The 19,708-nt window shown below is 37.2% G+C and overlaps 1 protein-coding gene across 1 annotated transcript in view; it reads left to right on the top strand.

Annotated features, from left to right (window-relative positions):
- The window catches only part of ITGB3BP (integrin subunit beta 3 binding protein), a 54,508-nt gene extending 35,186 nt beyond the window's left edge, over positions 1 to 19,322 (top strand). The window contains exons 5-9 of the mRNA XM_090271661.1: positions 6,545 to 6,623; positions 7,036 to 7,129; positions 7,569 to 7,628; positions 13,579 to 13,629; positions 18,990 to 19,322. Coding sequence (XP_090127787.1) covers positions 6,545 to 6,623; positions 7,036 to 7,129; positions 7,569 to 7,628; positions 13,579 to 13,628 — 283 coding nt within the window. The 3' untranslated portion in view covers position 13,629; positions 18,990 to 19,322. The remainder of the gene's footprint in view (positions 1 to 6,544; positions 6,624 to 7,035; positions 7,130 to 7,568; positions 7,629 to 13,578; positions 13,630 to 18,989) is intronic.
- Positions 19,323 to 19,708: the final 386 nt, after the last annotated feature.

Below are 19,708 nucleotides of genomic sequence, written 5' to 3'. Positions count from 1 at the left end.
CCAGACTGCGTATCTACCAAGCCTGCGTACTCAGCACTCTCCTCTATGGCAGCGAGACGTGGACCACCTACGCAAGGCACGAAAGGAAACTCAACAGCTTCCACATGAGGTGCCTGCGACGCGTCCTGCATGTCGCCTGGCAGGATAAGGTCCCCAACACCGAGGTGCTGAAGCGAGCCAATATGAGCAGTTTGCATGCAGTTCTTAGCGAGAGACGCCTCAGGTGGCTCGGCCATGTCAAAAGAATGGATGCAGGCCGTATCCCCAAAGACCTCCTCTACGGCGAGCTAGCAGAAGGCAAGAGGATGACAGGGCGCCCAAAACTGCGGTTCAAAGACATCTGCAAAAAGGACATGACACAATGCTCCATCAATCTCAACACATGGGAAGTTCAAGCAGACGACCGCCTAGCCTGGAGGCTCGCGGTCAGGCAAGGTACGTCACGTGCAGAGGCTGCGCGCAACGAGGAGGCGGCCCAGAAAAGATCGAGGCGGAAGCAGCGTCAACAGCAGCAACAACGGCCATCTGCCTTCACCTGTACCAAGTGCGGCAGGGATTGTCACTCCCGAATCGGATTTAAAGTGTATAATGTTATGTAATATATGTAGACATTGTGAAATCATTGCCACAATCAGGTTAATTAACACATTTATCAGCTCACATGGTTACTTTTTTCTTTGGTGGTAAGAATACTTAGGGTCTACTCTCCTAGCAAATTTTAACTATAGCCACTATGCTATACATCAGATCTCTAGAATTTACCTTACCATATAAATGAAGCCTTGTACCCTTTAACCAGCATCTCCTCACATCGCCCACCCAACTTTCTCAATGATTTAATTGAATTGAACCATAAAGTCTATTATTGGAAGGAAGCGAAAGGAAGAGAAAACTGAAAGATAAGTGTGTTTCACTTGGATGTAGGGATGGGTGATCATTAGATGAGGTTTCTTGTATTATATTCATTGATTCATCAAATATTTATTGAGTACTTACCATACTACTGACACCAGGCTAACTGACTTGAATTGTAACAGTAAATAAGATAGGCACTGTCCTTGTCTTCATGGAACTTAAAATTTGGTGAGGAACACAGATGTCAGCCACTTGGAAGTTACAGAAAGGGGGCAATCGGGATCTTTAAAGGCCATTATCATGGCTTTTAGAGGTTTCACTTCTTCTTTCATTACATCCACAATGCCTACACAGTCAGTCTGACAGTCATCATGGATCGCATGCTGCGGAACCTCAACGATGTCCCTGGGCTCCCTTCTGGCCTGCTCTTCTTTGGCTCCCTTCTTCCACATCTACGATGGCACAGTAGCAGCTGAGTTAGTTAGTGCTTGCTAACTACCTGTGTCATAATTTTGAATTAGGACCACCAATTTAATGACAGTTTCTTTTTGTTTTAATTATCTACTCAGATTATATCTGAGGAACTTTATAGAGAAGAAGAAAATGATAAAGCTAGATTAAAATTAAGAACAGAAAATAATTGAAAGCAGTCAAGGTAGGAAAAAAACAAAACAAGCAGAATGATAGTTTTGAAAGTTACATTACATATGACTTTCTTGAGACTGAATTACTATGAAAGAAATAAAAAGCATAATTAATGGATATATCCCTTCCATGGATTTTATTTGTCTGAGCATCTACCTAATTTCAGTTCTTCTTCAGAATAATGAGACTTTCTCTTTGAGGAAAATGAGAGAACTTTGAACTTCACAATGAGCATTTTCTAACCAAATTGGAAAATGCACCTAAAATCCTGAATTTTTGGCACATGGCTTTCTCAAAAGAAAAGGAGATATTCATAGTTAACATACCATAAATATGTGCCCTGGCCCTGGCTGGTGTGGCCCAATGGATTGAGCACTGGCCTGTGAACCAAAGCATTGCCGGTTCGATTCCCAGTCAGGGTGCATGCCTGGATTGTGGGCCAGGTCCCCGGTTGCGGGTTCGTGAGAGGCAACCACACATTGATGTTTCTCACCTTCTCTTTCTCCCTTCCTTCCCTTCTCTCTAAAAACAAATTCTTTTAAAAAAGTATTTGTCCTGATATAGGCAATCTGGCAAAAAAAGAAAAGAAAAAAAAGTCAAACCTTTAACAACTTTTTTGTGTTCAGATCAAAAGGATTATAGTTTCTTTTTAAAAGTATCTTAGACACTTTTAAAATACTAAAATAAGTTGATGCTGGATTTTTACTGACAGCAAAGGGTTTCTTCAAGGAGGACCAAATTTCAGATTTCTTAAGTTGTACTATAATGATCTTTGGCCATAATACAGAACTGGGAGCAGTCACTGGATATCAACATCTGCACAGCTCACAAGAGCCATTATAAGATGAAGGATTCGATCCAGTTTAGTCCTGCCAGAGGTAAATCTGTTTTAAAAAGGAGTAGTGTTCTATATGAATAGCACCCACTGATCCTTTCACTCACCAACTTGAAAGAGGGAGTAAGAATAACTTTGAAATTTTGTAACACAGTGACCTTAAGAAATATATTGTTCAGGCAGAAATAAAAGATAGTTGGTTTTCAGATAAAAGTAAATTAGTGAAGAAAAATAAGGATGATATTAAAGATCAGGTGACTGTAGCAAATAATACTGTCGGAGAGCAGCAGAGTGGATTTTGAATCACCCATTAAAAATATAGAAAAATGCACCAAGTGTCGCTGGTTTGATTCCCAGTCAGGGCACATGACTAGGTTGCACGTCAGGTCCCCAGTTGGGGGCGCGAGTGAGAGGCAACCACACAGTGATGTTTCTCTCCCTCTCTCCTTTCCCCTCTCTCTAAAAATAAATAAACAAACAAACAAATTATTTAAAATATATATATATATATATAGAAAAATGCTATCAGCAGCAGTAAAAACCCAGCTTCCAGCACCAGTGAGATTAAATATGAGAATTGCTATTTTGTCTAGGGTGAATACAGTAGCAACCAGACTTCCCCCACAAAGCTACTCAGCAAGTACTCTAGTTCCAAAGCACTGAGTCAGAAGATGTAGAAAAGGAGAACACACCTCCTGAATTTCTCAAAACTTAACAGTTGGACAACTGTTATAAAACCATTCTGTGTGTTTGGTTGCCATCGAGATGACAGAACAGTTGAATTCATCTAGGAAGACGTAAAAGCAGGAGAAAGGGAATTAAAGTATAAATGCGAAGAGTAACAGAGTGTCCATTAGTCCACTTGGTCCTGCACTGGAGACAGGTTTTTCTTCAAAAGCAGCTTAGGCACCTGAAGGGTGTCTTGAAAACAATTTCCTCAGATAACTGATACTCAGTCCATACAACATTCTGCTGCCGTCAAAGCAGTGTGCTTAACTGACCCCTTCAATAACTGTCTTAATGTAGGAGAATTACTAATAGGTCCTTTGGGGATGCTACATTGCACAGCTCCTGGGGCACCGTTCACATCTTACTCTATCTAAACAGCCCCTTAGAATCATTCAGGGTGGCAACCCTGCAGCATCCAACCCTTCCCACTCAGTTCTCAGAGGGTTAACAGGAAGCACCATCACTTCCTTAACATGTGGTAAGACAGTGTGAAGAGGCTCTGCCACTCCAGTCCTCCCAGAAAAGGGATGCAACAAGGTAATGGGCCTCTTAAGATTCCTTTTGTTTTTTTTTAATTTTTTTTTTCCATTACCATTTAGTCTCCTTATACCCCGATCCTCCAGCAATCACCACACTGTTGTCCATGATTATGGGTCCGTTTTCCTTTTTTGCTCAATCCCTCTACCCCCTACCCTCCCCCACGCCACTTAGCTATCATCCTGCTCTTTATGAGTCTGTCTCTATTTTGCTTGTTAGTTCAGTTTGTTCATTGGATTCTTCATATAAGTGAAATTATATGGTATTTGTCTTTCTCTGACTGGCTTATCTCACTTAGCATAATGTTCTCCAGTTCCATCCATGCTGTCACAAAATGTAAAATTTTTCTTCCTTTTTATGGCCGAGTAGTATTCCATGATGTAAATGTCCCATAGTTGTTTTATCCACTTACCTACTGAAAGACACTTGGGCTGCTTCCACATCTTGGCAATGGCAATAATGCTACAATGAACATGGACTATAACTTCTTTAGTGAAAAGTTTTAAGCAACTCAGTCTATTATTCTTGTGCATCTAGGTTAACACACCTCTGAACTGTCAGAAGTAATCCTCTTTCCCAGACCCCTTGAAGGCATAGTCAGTCATAGGGGAGCACATAATCTTGTTAACTATCCTGTACTTTGCTTTCTCCCACCAACAGGTAATCTTTTTTATGTTCCCTCCTTAATTCCAAATGTGTAAAAGAAATAGCAAAACTGCCCTCCAGGAGCATTTGAGATCATGCTTCCCAACATGCCAGTTTGGCTCAAATAAACTCATAAAAATTCTCTACAGGTTTGGACAATTCTTTTTTTTGTTGTTTGTTTGTTTAATATGTTTTCTTGATTGTGCTGTTACAGTTGTCCCAATTTCTTTTCCCTCTGCTCCCCTCCACTCAGGGACCCCCCCTCCCTCCAGTTGCCTCCCCCCTCCAGTTGTCCCCTCCCCTTAGTCCATGCCCATGGGTTGTGCATATAGTTCTTCTCAACATCTTCCTGTCTACTCCACTCCCTCCTACTATGCTTCTTAATTCCTGCATCATCCCCCTCCCTTTTCCCCTTCCCCCTCCCCGCTGACCTCCTCCCTATATGTTCCCCATACCTATAGTTCTTTTTCCACTCTCTTTGCCTACTTAGTTTGCCTTTGTTTCAGTTCCCTAGCTTCTGTTGTTGGTTGTTGTGATATAGTTTTCATTTTAATGTTCATAGTTTTGGTCCTCTTTCTCCTAAACAAGTTCCTTTAACATCTCATATAACAGTGGTTTGGATCTAATGAACTCCTTCAGTTTTACTTTGTTCTGGAAGCACGTTCTTTGCCCTTCTATTCTGAATGACAGCTTCACTGGATAGAGTAATCATGGCTGTAGGTTTTTGCTTTTCATTACTTTGAATATTTCTTGCCAGTCCCTTCTTGTCTGCAGAGTCTCCTTTGAGAAATCGGCTGATAGTCTAATTGGGACCCCTTTGTACATAATTCTCTTCTTCTCTCTTGCTGCTTTTGAGATTCTCTTTTTATCTTTAATTTTTCACATTTTGATTATAATGTGTCTTGGTGTGGTTCTCCCTGGGTCCAGTTTATTTGAAACTCTGTGCTTCCTGGACCTGTAAGTCTTATTTCCTTCCCCAAGTTAGGGAAGTTCTGCTTCATTATTTTTTCACATAATTTTTCAATTTCTAGTTCTTCTTCACCTTCTGGCAACCCTCTGATTTGGGTGTTGGCCTGCTTATAGCTGTCCCATCGGTTTCTGAGCTTCGCCTCATTTTCCTCACTTTTTGTTTCCTCTTTCTGCACTGGTTGACTGTTTGTTCCTTCCCTATGTTCCAATTTGTTGATTTGGTCCCTGGTTTTCCTTCCCTCACCACTTGTTTCTTATGTGTTTTTGTTCATTTCAGCAGGACTAGCCTTCAGTCCTGCCCCGTCTTGATTAAGTCCCGCTGTTATTTCTGTAAGCTGTCTTATAACTATAGCTCTGAACTGTGCCTCTGAAAGGTTATCTATCTGTTTGTCCGTTAATTCATGAATTTGCTTTCTGGTCAGCTGTGTGATTGGGATCTCTTATCATTACCCCTGCCATCCTGACAGCTTTCATTTACCATTCTTTCCTGGGTGGGGCTGTCATACCTCCTACACTATAGGGGCGCTGAGCCCCATGCACTCCTCACTACCGGGCGTCCCTTCTCACCACATTGTGACGCTTTGTGTGGGGGCGGGGGTCCAAGATGGATTCCTGGTGTTCACTTTCTCCTGAGAGGCCGGGAGCCTCCTCCTCCGTCCCCACGCCCTCTGGCCCTCACAGTCTGAGGCAATGGGAGTCTGCCTTCCCCGATGTTGGAATCTCGAGCTAAGGGTTTGGTCTGCAGTCAGAGTTGCTCCCCAGGTGCTTCTCGCCTCCCCTTAAACATGGGTGTCTGTGCTTACCACCGTCCCGCTGCTTGTCGCTGCAGCTGCTGCCACTAGCACTGCTTGATCTCTCCGTCCCAGCTTCACCCCTCCTATTGTCTGGACAAGTACCACTTGTTTATAACTTCATACATTGGACTTCCATGTAGCTTTATTTTCTGGAACTTATGGTTTTTTTCTGGTTTTGCAGTAGTTGTAGTCCTTCTTAGTTGTGGAGGGAGACGGAGTGTGTCAGTCTAGGTCTCCATCTTGGCCGGAAGTCAGAACTCTAGGTTTGGACATTTCTCAGGTCTGCAATCTTTTCTTCTGCTCAGTGGGAATGAGAAAAAAATGAAACTCCAAAAGACAGGATGGTTGATAATATATATTGTGTTTGTAAAGGAATGAAGGAATGGAGGAGGAACATTTACATCTCTAACCACTGTGAAAAATGTAAAGGAGAGGAATATAAAAAATGTAAAATCCTTTAAAAAATAAAGCTGTGAAAATGACTTGTGCTAAAATGTTTGATCTTGCTAATTTATTATGTTTTTTTTATTCATAGATTAATGGTGTTGCTATCTAAAGTTGAGAAATCATCAGAAGAAATCACGAAAATAATGCAAAGCTTAAGTATTATACAGGTTTGCTTTTTTTTGGCATATAATATTTTATATTTCTACTACCCCGTTAGAAAAAGAATAGGAAAGAAGCCCCAGATAGGAGAATCCAGTCCAGAAGTTTGCAAGGGATATGTTTAATTTACTTTTCAAGGAAATTTCTTTTCTTATGTGATCATTAATAAGCCATAATGTTTTAGGTAATATCTGGCCTTTTTACATTTAACAGTAAATTTGCAGATTATGTTTAATCTTTCTAGTTAATAAATTGTTTTTATTCAGGCATTTAAGGCTCGCAATAGTTGATCTACAAGAAAATGTTAAATTCCCTACTATAGAGTTTAAGATTTTCAGATTAAGGAAACAGTATTTTCACCAGATTTGTCAGTAATATAGTTGAAGAGAACTTAACTCATTTAAAATGACTTTCTTTTAGGCTTTGGAGGGCAACAGAGTGCTTGAAAATCTTATTGGTATCTCCTGTGGATCATGTTTCTTAAAAAGAGAAATGCAGAAAACGAAAGAACTAAGTAAGACTTTATGAGTTCACAGTGGTGTCTCTCCATTCCTTGTTTGCAAAGTTAGATATATATTTTAATATTTTAAACTTTAGAGATAAGCCTACTAATTTTTCCAGAATTTTAATTTGATAGATACATCTATATGTATCACTGCTGGACATGTATTAGAAATAATAGAAGCCACATATCTTTTACCAGGTTATGTTGTTTCTGGAATTCCTCTCAAATGTAATGGGAAAGACGGTACCTTCGAAACTGCAGTTAGGGTTTTTTTTTTTCTGTAGTGCTCATTTATTTAAATAAGATATAATATATTGCATTTTGCATTTGATATCTATACAAATGTGTAAATATTACCTTGCATTTTTGATCAAGTGTTTCTCCCAAGATGAGAAAGTACTCACATTCCCTGTTAATTCTTAACATGAGATTTTTTTTTTTCTTCTAGTGACAAAAGTAACAAAACAAAAACTATTTGAAAAGAAGAGTTCAGAACTTTCTGACAAAGGTAAAAAGTTGTGTTTTAACTTATATAAAAAGATCCTTTCATCTCGTTTTACCGTTTAAAACCAATCATTATGAGTCTTTCAGTGTACTCTTTAATTAAAAGACCAGGAATCTCTATTGAAATTACATTTAGCAGAAGGCCATATCTGATGAGCTCAGCTTCCCTGATGACTGAACTTTTAATATGCCTTTTGAAATATAAATTTCATTTAAGATTTAATTTTTGTAGTTGTATTCAAAGCTCTTTTCAAGATTTAGACAAATGGGGCAACAATGTGTTAATAAACAGAAGCTTTTAATGATGAATTAGAGAGACACAAAGCATAAAGTTACATTGTAACTAGTGTTCTGAAAACTTTGGGATCATTAATGATGTTAAATCTACTGTTAACTGTTATGCCATTGAGCATTTCACAGTATGGGTGACTAAATTGGCAGGATTGAAGTTCCCATAACACATGCACATGAGTGTCAGTTAGCAGCCTCTGCAAACAGAGGTAGGCCTTGAATTGGGTAGCCATGGTTTAGTCTATCACTTTGAGTACCAATGACTACCATTTATTAAAGACTAATAATTACTATGATTATTACTAGGATCAGCACATCTTTATAGCAACTCTGCAAGATAATTATTATTATTATTATATTATTATTATTGCCATCATAGATAAGGAACAAGGACACAAAGAGTATTAAGTAAACTTGCCCAAAGACACTACTATTTTAATGCCAGAAAAGGGATTCCATCTAAAGGCAATGCTGACCTTAAAAAGTATGATCTTTTCATTATACCATGCTGCTTCCTCCTGAAACAAATCAAATCATCCAGTCATCCCAGCTTTCAGAGTCTAACATGGGCCATAACTGAAGCTGGTTGAACCAATCTCTTATGTTAGACTTGAACAGTTGGCGATGACTTTGCAGTGGAAAGTGCTGGGATTCCCCACAGGTCAGTTCCAAAACCCCACTACGTCATGGCAGCCCGGCAGCTATGGCACCTCTCCTCCAAAACTCCTGTGGGAAGGGAGCTGAGCTGGCTTGCGAAGCCATTCAGTAGAGCAGCGAACTTCCATTGTGATCCCAAGAATTTAAGAAGGCTTGATAGTTCTTCCTTCCTAATGCTGTATAACTTGATATATGGGTTTCAGTAGTTTCAATCTTTCCAAACTTGACAAGTTTAAAGGATCATTATGGGAAACTGGAATGTTTATTATTCCCCAGTTAGAGGGAATCTTGAGTCTATATATTTTATGCCAATTGTATGGCTTTCTTTTAAATCTCATTTCATAGACCTAATTAGAATTAGGCTGTACATAGTTAGCTTTTGCCAACAGTTTTGAGAAATTAGGTAGGGAAAATTGTAAGACAAATAAATGAATTGTCACTGCTAAAAGTTAATGAGGAAAAATTTTCCAGAAGTATTGTTTCCTTCCATAAACATTTATTAAAATATTAAAATTATTTGCATGTGTTAAAACAGTTCTCACCTTTCAGTTATCCAGCATATACTGATTCTTTGTGTGTTTATGCATGATCAGTCTTAAATCTATTTTCTGTTATTTTAGGCATTAAAACTAACTTGCCCATTACCAGGTTTTCCCTAAGGACTAAGTATTTCTTCATGCATAGAGAGGGTTGTATCACTAAATCATGTTTTCAGATTTCTATAAGCATTGATTATTTGTTGTGGTTTAAATGAAATCTGAGTTAATTATATAGTATGTTATATATTAATATATAGTATATACTAGAATATATGTCATCTTCCATTTCTGTTTCTTGGCAAGAGCTACATTACCTTTTTATATTTCCTGAGGTATCCAAACCTTCATTAGCTTTGTAACTATCTTGAAATAATGTCTGAAAAATAGATTGAAGCTTATTTTCTTTATGATTTGAGTCTGAGCTATATATTTTTACTGGGTGCTCTTCCCTCTTTCTCTGGCTCCTAATATTATGTGTTGTCGTTGTTGTTTTTTCATTTTGGTGGTATTTTTTGGTTAAAAGATGACATATACCAACATACGCACATATACATGTAAATTTATTTTGCTGAGTTAGAAGTTTAACCCCCTCCTTGTCATACATTCATTTTAAGAGGACTTTGTTGGTTTTTCTCAACATCTCAAACTAGATTGCTTTACATGTTTCTTATTTGGGGATCTGGCCTTTTTTACAGAAATTTTGACTTTACTCTTTTTAGTATGCTGGTACCCAGAGTTGTCTAAATCTTAAAATGTCTTGGGAATCTTCATAATATTAGAAATTACATGGTTAGGAATCATGTAATATAAAAATAAGCCCTATAATATCTATTGGATTTCTTTTATTAGGTAATTATGAAATTAAAATAAACCAATTACTTGTTTCACTATCAAAAGAATGTCCAAGTAGACAATACCAGAAAAATTCCAACACTTATGCTATAGTTGCTCTTTCAAATTGGTCCTGTGGTTGTATATTTTTTTGAAATTTCAGTGCTAGCTTGTTTAGCACCATTTGCAGTCTTTATTACAGGCAGAGAAGGATACTTCTAAAAATAACACTCTAGTGTTTTAAATCAGTAGACATCTAACACACGTTCTTAAGTCTTTATATAGCTTTTTTTTTTTTTTAATTTAAAAGGTACACTGAGATTTTTATAGTTTTCAGAAGAACTGGACCTTGCAAATCAGGGAATGCCTTGATAGAGTGCATAAATAAAAGAGGATATCCTCTGCTAACTACAAATTTCTTAAACAAAGGAAGGTTTGTTTCTTTTTGAAGTTACTTAGGAAGTAAGCCTAACTTCACTTTCCTTAATAATATTGGCTTTATGACTAATAGAAAAATAGTGAAATGAAAGGTTCTCTTTCTGTTATATTTGGATGTGAATTTTCATAATTATTTTTAATTTGTTATGCTGAACATTTAAAACATATGACCATTCAGTGGGTTGATAGAGATGGAATGTCACATTATCATCACATGGTAAGGCATGAAATTTATTTGCTTCACATAATCAACCTCAACTTAAAACAACTTAATACAAATATTCCAAAGTCAATAAGTGGCATTATATAGTACTTAGTATTTTCCTTTTTTTCTGGAGATATTAGAAAATACCATCTTTGTCTGTCTGTGCCTAGTACTTCCAGTAAACAAAATATTTTTGAAAAGAATGTAAGCAAATTATAGAGCATTTGCCAAGATATGAAATCTAGACACTTAGCTTCAGTCCAAAACATATTTTATCATTTTTGAGAATAATTGTGTAGGTTGTAGTATGCATATTTTAAGTGAAATGTTAAATATCTGAACTTTATACATTGTTCAAAAAAGTTGATTGTTTCAGCTGTTTGTAATATAAAATATTTCAGAATTTCTGTCTCTAGTCTTAAAAAGGAAAGCACAGACTATAATGTTTTTGTTTTCTTTAGCTAACTAACTCTCTTCTTACATTATAAAATTCATCTTGGTTATAGGATTTTAAAGTTTTCAAATTTTTGGACTCCAGGACAAATTTTAAACTTCCATTCTAAGACTATGAAATAGCTTGATACTGCCTCTTCATTCTAACCACTCACTAAAGTATTTTTCAACTTAAAACTATGTTGTTCTTTCCCCCACTCAGTCTTGAAAAAGTATTCATCATATCAGCTAAATAATTTTCCTGCTAAAAGACTAGTACCCTGTTAGTTTTTTCTGTTATATATTAACATTAAACAGTGTCTTTTTTCAAACAAATATTTCAGTTTTAAAAGCACTGAGGTTTGAAGTTTAAAAGATCTTAAGAGTTTTAGGTGAAACAACATCCCCCTATGCTTTAACATTCTAGGTTTGTCTGAAGATAAAATAAAATGGAGATAATAATGTTGGTCAAACAAATATACATTAATGTGCAGCCCTCAGCACTTCATAAAGTTTCAGCTGTCATGTGTGCTGTCCACGGGTCCTACCTGTCTTCTTAGTAATGTTAATGCTCTTGTTTTACATCCATCACTGTTTGGAGATACATTTCGACTGCTTACTTGAGATTTGTCTAGGAGTTAAGGAAAAATAAACTGCTTCTTTTCAAAGCCTTTTAAGGAATATTTTTCACGGTTTAAATTCTTTTATACTTTACCAGAAGTGTGATAACTTTTATCTTTTAAGTAATCAGTAAAAAAAAAAAAAAAATTGAACCATAGACTTGAACTCATTTAATAGCAATTATGTGTTTAAGAGGTATAAATAACTTGCTATCAGACATTACAAATATCCAGGTGCTCTGTATGTGCTGATGACAACAAAATTGAAACAAAAGACTGTAATAATTCTGACTGGTTTTCTCTGCAGAAGATATTGATTATTTGTGTGTGGTGAGAGATTTGGAAAATTCAATTAAAGGAGTTGTGCAAAGGTTTCATAAATTTTCTTTCTACAGCGTGTACACAGACATTGTTGCGTATTAAATCAATGCAGCACTTCACAATATATTTTCTTTGAAACATAAAAATAAATAACATTTAAACAGTTCTGCTTACTACAGAAACAAATTTTATTTTCTGTGAAGCATTTAGTCATGTGCTATCACTGACTCATACACATTTGCCAGCTGTAACAAATTTTATAGACATTTTCTCCAGAGACATATCTCACATACTATGAATTTTTAAATGAGCAAATGGTGAAGAAGGGATGTCAGCAATATAAAAATTGATCAGCTAAAAGATAAAAGCATAAGTAAAGAGATTTGTATGGTAGTCTTAATAGGTTTTATTAAATAAAAATACTATAAAAAGACAGTAATGAACAGACCGAAGACTAACTGTTCTTGAGGTGGCGAAAAATTATTCTGGCACATTTAGTAGAAATTGGTTTTATGTCACCTGACAGGTGAACATTTTTTTTCCATTTTTAACTCTTAGAATAGTCAGAAAAGTTTCTCAAAAACATAGTTAAATTCTTTAAGTGGTTTATATATTTTAAACACATACACATAACAATAAATAGATATTTTGGGTGTTATATAGCTAATTACATAGTTTAAAGCAGGACTTGTGTAATAAGTATATGTTAGGTGATTTTTCCTGCTTACAACTCAACTTACACTGCTAGGCATCCTCACATAGAAGGAAAGTAGTCATTTTATAATTCATACTATTCAGGCCATATGCTAGACTCTCATTTTGGGGACTCCAGGCCTCTTTACTGCTTCTCTCTCTACATGGACTGCTTCTCATTCTTTAAGATCAGTCTCAGATGTTACATCCTCCGTGAAACTCCCCAGCTCGCCTAGGTGAAGCTACATTGCTTCATCTTCTGGGCTTCTATATCACTTGTCTGAATGTTTATCAGTGTATCATGTTATTGTGTGTTGTAATTGTCTGGTTCCTTTTGGGCTCCTCCTTGGCAAACAAAAGTCTTATCTCTGTATCTCTAGCCCCGGAGCCTACAATAGAGCCCAGATAGCAGGTCCACAATCCATAGTCGGTGAATGAATAAAAACAAATGACCACTCTAAGAATTTTTAAAGGAATTATCTAAATATTTTCAAACACAAATTGCTATCTCATTACAAGACTCATTCACTTAATATTTATTGAATAACTGCTATGAGCCAGGTTACTGTTCTAGCATTGGGATACACAAGTGAATAAGACAGACATAGTCCTGCCCTCAGGATTATAGACTCTAGCACAAAAGACAAGAAATTATAATAAACCATAAGCATACATTATAATAACAAATTTCTTGGCACTTTTCATTCTAAGTTTTTAAATGTAAATTCTGAAACCGAATCAGGTAGATCAGTAGGCTATTGAACCGAGAATTTGTAACCTCAAAGCTTCTATTTATAGTGTAAAATAAAATTTTATGTTTGGGTTATTTTAATTTCATTTTGATTCAGCATTGATTCTGCAACATACACTGTGACAACTTACATTGAACTTTTTCCTGAAAAAAAATTTCTTTTTTCTTTCATATAGAGTTACATCATCTTGACAGCTATGAATTCCTTAAAGCCATTTTAAATTAAGGTATTATTTCACCTTTCTAATTAAGTATAGCCTTGTTAAATTTCACTGCTTTGTTCTGATGGAAACATTTTATTTACATGATCAAATTTGGTACTGTCTACAAGTAAATAGTGCCATGCGCTTTGGAGCTTTATTTGAAATTCTATTTAATCTGTTCTTATAAATAATAGGAGGGCAGTCTGACAAGGATCTGTGAGTTAGAGACTGGTTATAAAGGAACACTGCCGATCTGATTAGGCTAGCTTTAAAAGTCAGAGTGGGCACACTTATAAGTAAATATAATTAAGCACCTTTAGTATAAATAGCTAACCAGATACTGACAAGGGGGTTATGGTTTCTATAGGGCATATCTGACTAAACAAGATATAACAAGTCTTTGAATTCACAAATGTGCTAAATTAAGTAATTACATTATTAACTAGTTGTACCTTTTCTTCAAAACAGTTCCTGTGGATTCAGCAAGACAAGTAAAATATATATGTATAAATAACTTATTTTAATAGCTAGCTAGAGGCAATATGAGTCATGATGTGATATTAGTGTTTACTATTCCTGTAACTAAAAGTTCATATTAAGAATTAGCATTACCGGCGCACATTCTCCTGGCTGGTGGTGCGCACGACTCTGCAGACTCGTGAATAAATGCCTCGCTTTGCTACTCAAAAAAAGAAAAAGAATTAGCATTATCCCATTCTTAGTGGCATCAGTATGCCTCTAAGATGTTACCTGCTATCTCTTAGAAATATGCAAAATGAAAGCATTCTATTCTATCCAAAAATAATTTTTTTGGAAATGGTATCTCAAGTGATTAATATCAGCTTCTTAACAAAGTAGATTTGCAAAGCATCTTATATAGAAAATTATGTCACTTTCATTCATTCGAATGTTCATTCTATTGTACACAACAAATATTAGCTAATAATAATAGCTAACATTTATTGAGCACTTTCAGTATGCCAGGCACTTTATACATATCCCATTTAACCTTCACAACAACTTATGCGAAGTAGCTATAGTTATTGTCTTTATAGGTAAGGAAACTGAAAAACAAAGAGGTTAAGTACCTTATTCCAGAATCACCTAAGAGACAGCCAGGATAGCAACCTGAGTAGTTGGTGCCAGTCTGTGCTATTGCCCACTATACAGCAATAATCTATGAATGTCAGGTTTCACTACTGGTAAAAAAGTTTTAGATCCTATTAATTAGTAAGGATATAATATGTATGTACATGCATACACATATTCATTATGGGGTTAAATGTTTTATAAAAATTCTGATCCATGGAAATCCAACACAGGACTTTCAGAAAATTTGGAAGAATTAAGGTTGACCTACTCGTCAATTTCCCTTTCAGTGGGAAGCAACAGAGAGAGCTAACAGTGAAGTGAAACCTGACTTACCTTTGAGGTGGTTCCTTGGGTTCTTTTGACAGTGTTTTCTTCTCATATTGGGTACGTTCTTCAGGATCTCATTCAATCCCTTGACTTTGGTTCCTACCTTAATGTATATTATTTCCAAATCTATCTGTAACCTTCCTCCTGATGTAAACCCACATCTCAGCTACCGTACATTGTCCCCTGAGTATGCTGATTTCATCCTCCTCCCCTAGTTGTTCTTTATTCTACCTTTCCGGGTCTGCATTCGTCTAATGTTAGGGCTCAAACCTTTCTTTATCCCCACATCCAAGTTCTTGCCATGTCACATCACTTCCAAAAGTGTTTACGTCTCTTTTCCATGCGCACTATACTAGTTTATTTCTTCATTACCTCTCGTCCAGATTATCATCATCCCCATTGTAACCTGCCTCTCTCCCCTCTGGTCCCTTTCCCTACAGCCTGTCCTGCTACCAGACAAATTATGGTTTAGTGGTAGCGCTCTACCATCTTCACAGTAACACCCAAATCTATACTGGTACTCAGAACTCTCCCTGATCTAACCACAGTTTACCTTTCCAATTTGTCCTTGTGCCTCAGTCCCTCCAGATGACTTGCTGTTCTCCAGACACATCCCTCAGAAAGTGCTTTTCTCATTTCTTTACCCTTGTTCTCGTCTCCTCTATTCGGCATTCCACTTCCCCATCGTTGTCAAAATTTTACCCAGCTTTCAAAACCTGCTTATAACTCAACTTACCCTACTAGGCTTCCTCAGATTCCTCTCTTCCGTGTCCTCTCACTGCTCTTTTGTGCATTTGCCATAGTTGCCCAGCTGGCAGGACTCAGGGGAGGCATTAAACTCCCTGATTTTGTCCTGGGAACCTCTGTCAGTTACGTGCTGATACCACAGTGGCCAACTTCTCTCTGTTTGCACATCGTCTGCCCTCAGTCAGGGGAACTGCCCCATACAAATTAGCTCCCAGAGCCTTTAAAAAGTGAAGCTTTTATAAAATAATGTTATAACAAGAGAGACTGTCAATAGGGATTCAGCAACCATGGGCCAGCAAAAGGGTGTAGGGAGAAAAGGCATGATTTTGGCTAATGTTAACAGGGTATTGCAGGAGAAAGTGGGGTGCTGTTTATCTAGAAACAATGTGGGTAAGTCACTTAGTTAACAAAAGTATAAACACAGCACTGTGCATAATACCAACCTTTTGAAAACTAGTAATCAGGGTAAGGATACAAGATTTATATTATATACATGAAATAATAATATAAGGCAAACTATAATAGTGATACAAGTTCAGACCCTTCTTTTCAGAGTTTTGGGCAACAGCAAATTTAAAAAAGGACTGGGTCCAAAGAGGATCAAAGTATCGACTTGATTAGTGGAGGAATTGATAACCTCCAATATGGCAGGCTCTCTGGTAGAAGCTTGGGGTCACTGATGTGGATTGTGCCTAAAGCAAAATGTGGGGGAGCCTTTATCTCACACTGAGTCCAAATCTTGAACCCCGTGTGCTCTCCTGAACCTGAGGAAAGTGTATCTTTGAAATAAGCCCCATGTCCACATGCATCTCCAACAGTAAGACCACGGACCCACCTTGTATGTTCTGTTGCAGATGGGAGACAGAATGGGCTGGTCTCCTTACAACATGAAATTGGGAAGCACAAAGGCGCATTGGACTTGAGAGTAGACAGTGAAGGGAAACTAATAGTGGGGAAGAGTGTTGCATAAGAGTAGTGGCATGTATTAGCAGTAAAGTGTGGACCAATGTTCTGGATTTTGGCCAGTCACATGTATTGCTCTTCCATGGGGTATAGAGAGCAACAGAGTTAACAGAAGTTCCTTCCTCTTCAGACTGAGAAGTATAAACATTCCTCTCAGTACCAAATGAAGAATAAGAGTAGTACAGGAATATACAACAGACATAGCTCACCTCAGGATGGGGTGATTAGGTCACTATTTAAGGGTTCATGATTTTAAAATCAGTTCTAGTTATTCCACTCTACATTATATCTGACACAGAGCCATCTAGACCATAGTAATGGAAACTTCGCACTTTACTAGGAATTTGGAATTTGAAAAATGAGTAACTTTTATGGGCTGTGTAAGCATACTAAGAGAAAATGTAAACAAAAAAGGCAGAAAAGCAGAATGATTGAACAGTAGATTCCGGCCTCCTCACTGACAGTTGTGATCACCAAGCTACTGAGTTCAGACTTTCTTCGTTAGGCAGAGGTGGGTCAGTTAAGATGATTGGGGAAGGAGCAATCCAAAATATGTCTTAGAAACAATAATTTTATGAACAAATAAGTCCTGTCAAAATACTACTCATAAACTGCATCACTGTATCTAAATTGCTTTTCACACCCTGGCTAGTGTACCTCAGTGGATCAAGCATTAGCCTGCAAACCGAGAGGGTGCCGGTTTGATTCCCCCTCAGGGCGTTTAAGAGGCGACCGATAAGATGTTTCTCTCTCACATTGATGTTTCTCTCCCTGTCCTTCTCCCTCCTTTCCCCTCTCTAAAAATTTAAATTAAAAAAAGAAAACTTAAAAAAATAAGTTCCTTTTCATTTGTGTAGAAACAGTATGGCAGTGTAGAGCTAACAAACATACTGCTGCTCCCTATGATGTACCTCACATTGGTCAAATTTTGCTGGATCCTGAATTTGGCCTCAGAATCTTTCTCACCACAGTTCTCCCAGCAACCATAATGTTCCAATTCATGAAACATCTTTACAGGGCCTGGCATTGTAATAGAGAACAGGGTTTGGGTTAAATGTCCAGCACCAACTCTATTACCTACTTAGTTTTGTGGCCTTAAACAAGATACTTAGTTCCCCTAAACCTTATGGGACTGAGAACATTTACCTGTGAGACTGTACAAAACAATTAGTGCCTCCCCCCTAGTCGTCGGCAGCCGTCCGTCTCGAGAGACGATGGTGTAGCTTTTTAAAAGTCTATCTGCACCGCCGAGAATGGCTGTGCAGTCCGACTCGGGAGTGACACGGTATCTGTATCCTCCCGTGTTGAATCGACATCTTGCGATGACGCTGGAGTGTCCTCTCCAGTGAAGCTGAAGCTACAGAGCCTGGGCAGGGTGATATGGAGGGTCTGCTGTTGCCCATGCAGCAGACCCCCCCTCTCTTCGCAGCTGAAGGGTCCAAGGGAAAGACAGAGTCTCCCCCCTAGTAACTATTAGTAAATCAGTCTTCTTTTCCCCTGTAGTATTATCATTAGTTCTGATAACTATGTATCAACAACTTATAAGGATATTAAGTGAGTACTAGAGGTGCTTAGATCTTGTACTGGAATTGAGACCAGCCTCAAATGAGAGGTGGCAAAAGTTGATTGTCTAGTTGGCAACCTGTCTTATCATAGGACAAAAACATATGTAGACTCAAGAACAGCAACTTCTTCATAGCTGCCGATGCAGTCAGCGAAGGGGAATATATGCCATCGGTTGCCAATGACTATTTCTTTAAAAGCTTCCTTTCACACAAAGTTCCTAAGGTCAAATAGACAAGAACTTCTATCACCACTAGGAGTCCCCAGGGGGACACACTATGAATAGGAATGTCACTAAATACTGTCTTTGGGGCTGGACGGGGGGGCAGCTGTTGGAGGAAACACCTGCTGAAAGGCCCTTAAGGCTAATAGACAAAAGGCATGTAGATTTTAGTGTTTTCAATAGGTCATGTTGGGGTTTTAGAACTCAGAAGTATGTCAAAATCCATATTCACATAAAGTGAAGAGTGCTAAACAGAGCAGTCATATTGATTGATTATTTCTGAAGGTAAATCTTGCTTTTAAGCAAGACTAAAAACTAAGCAATTGAGAGATTACCATTACCTAAACTATGTATGAAATTACATGGCAAATAGGTGTTTAAATCATTTCTTACATCATGTATGACATGCATGTTAATTTGGAAACTAATTCTTGATGATTTAATAATAATCATCTTTTATATCCTATAGGCATTTAGAAGAAATGCTCTCACCATGAACACCAACTTCTGCATCTGCCTGATCATATTTAAAGGAACAGAAGAAATGTTTGTAATTAATCTGCCCAGTAAATACCAGATCATAGCACTAGGCAGGTGCATGTCTAGATAAAATTTCTTGCAGCTAATTTAAACTTTCTACACACACCAGTAGATAATCTCAATGTAAATAATACATTTCTTCTTGACCTTTTAATGAATTAACCAACATGTAGACAAGACCTGGCCTTATATTCTTTATCATGTATGCTTCTGTATATTTTTAGCATTGTGGATAGACTTAATAAAGCATTTATGAAAATGGCACCTTTGGTAGAGCTATATATTTTAAAACTCATTAAATCTAATGGTGAGTGGAATTAGGTACCAGTTTTTCCATTTAAAGCCCCAGATGTGTATTAATTAGATTTTTTTTAAATTTAAAAATTTAGTTTATCGTGTAGCTCCTATTTCAGGGATGAATTTTTATCACACTCTAGTTATTTCTACTCAAGAGAATAAATATTTTCAAAGTTTTAAAATTCTCACACCTTTTATAAAATACCATAATGTATTTTTTAATAGATATTTAAATATTGTTTTTAAACTGAACTACACAGACTACTAAAATAAGAGAATTTTCTTATGGGGCAGTATGTGAGCCCCTCCAAATTATTTTGAGGCATTAATGTAGATTTCTGTTTTTGTATG

This window comes from Furipterus horrens, unplaced genomic scaffold, assembly GCF_987537825.1.
Source record: "Furipterus horrens unplaced genomic scaffold, mFurHor1.1.pri manual_scaffold_3, whole genome shotgun sequence".
In the NCBI taxonomy this organism is placed as follows: Eukaryota; Metazoa; Chordata; class Mammalia; order Chiroptera; family Furipteridae; genus Furipterus; species Furipterus horrens.
Note: the sequence above shows the minus strand (reverse complement) of the source record. Positions and strands in the feature narration are given on the sequence as shown.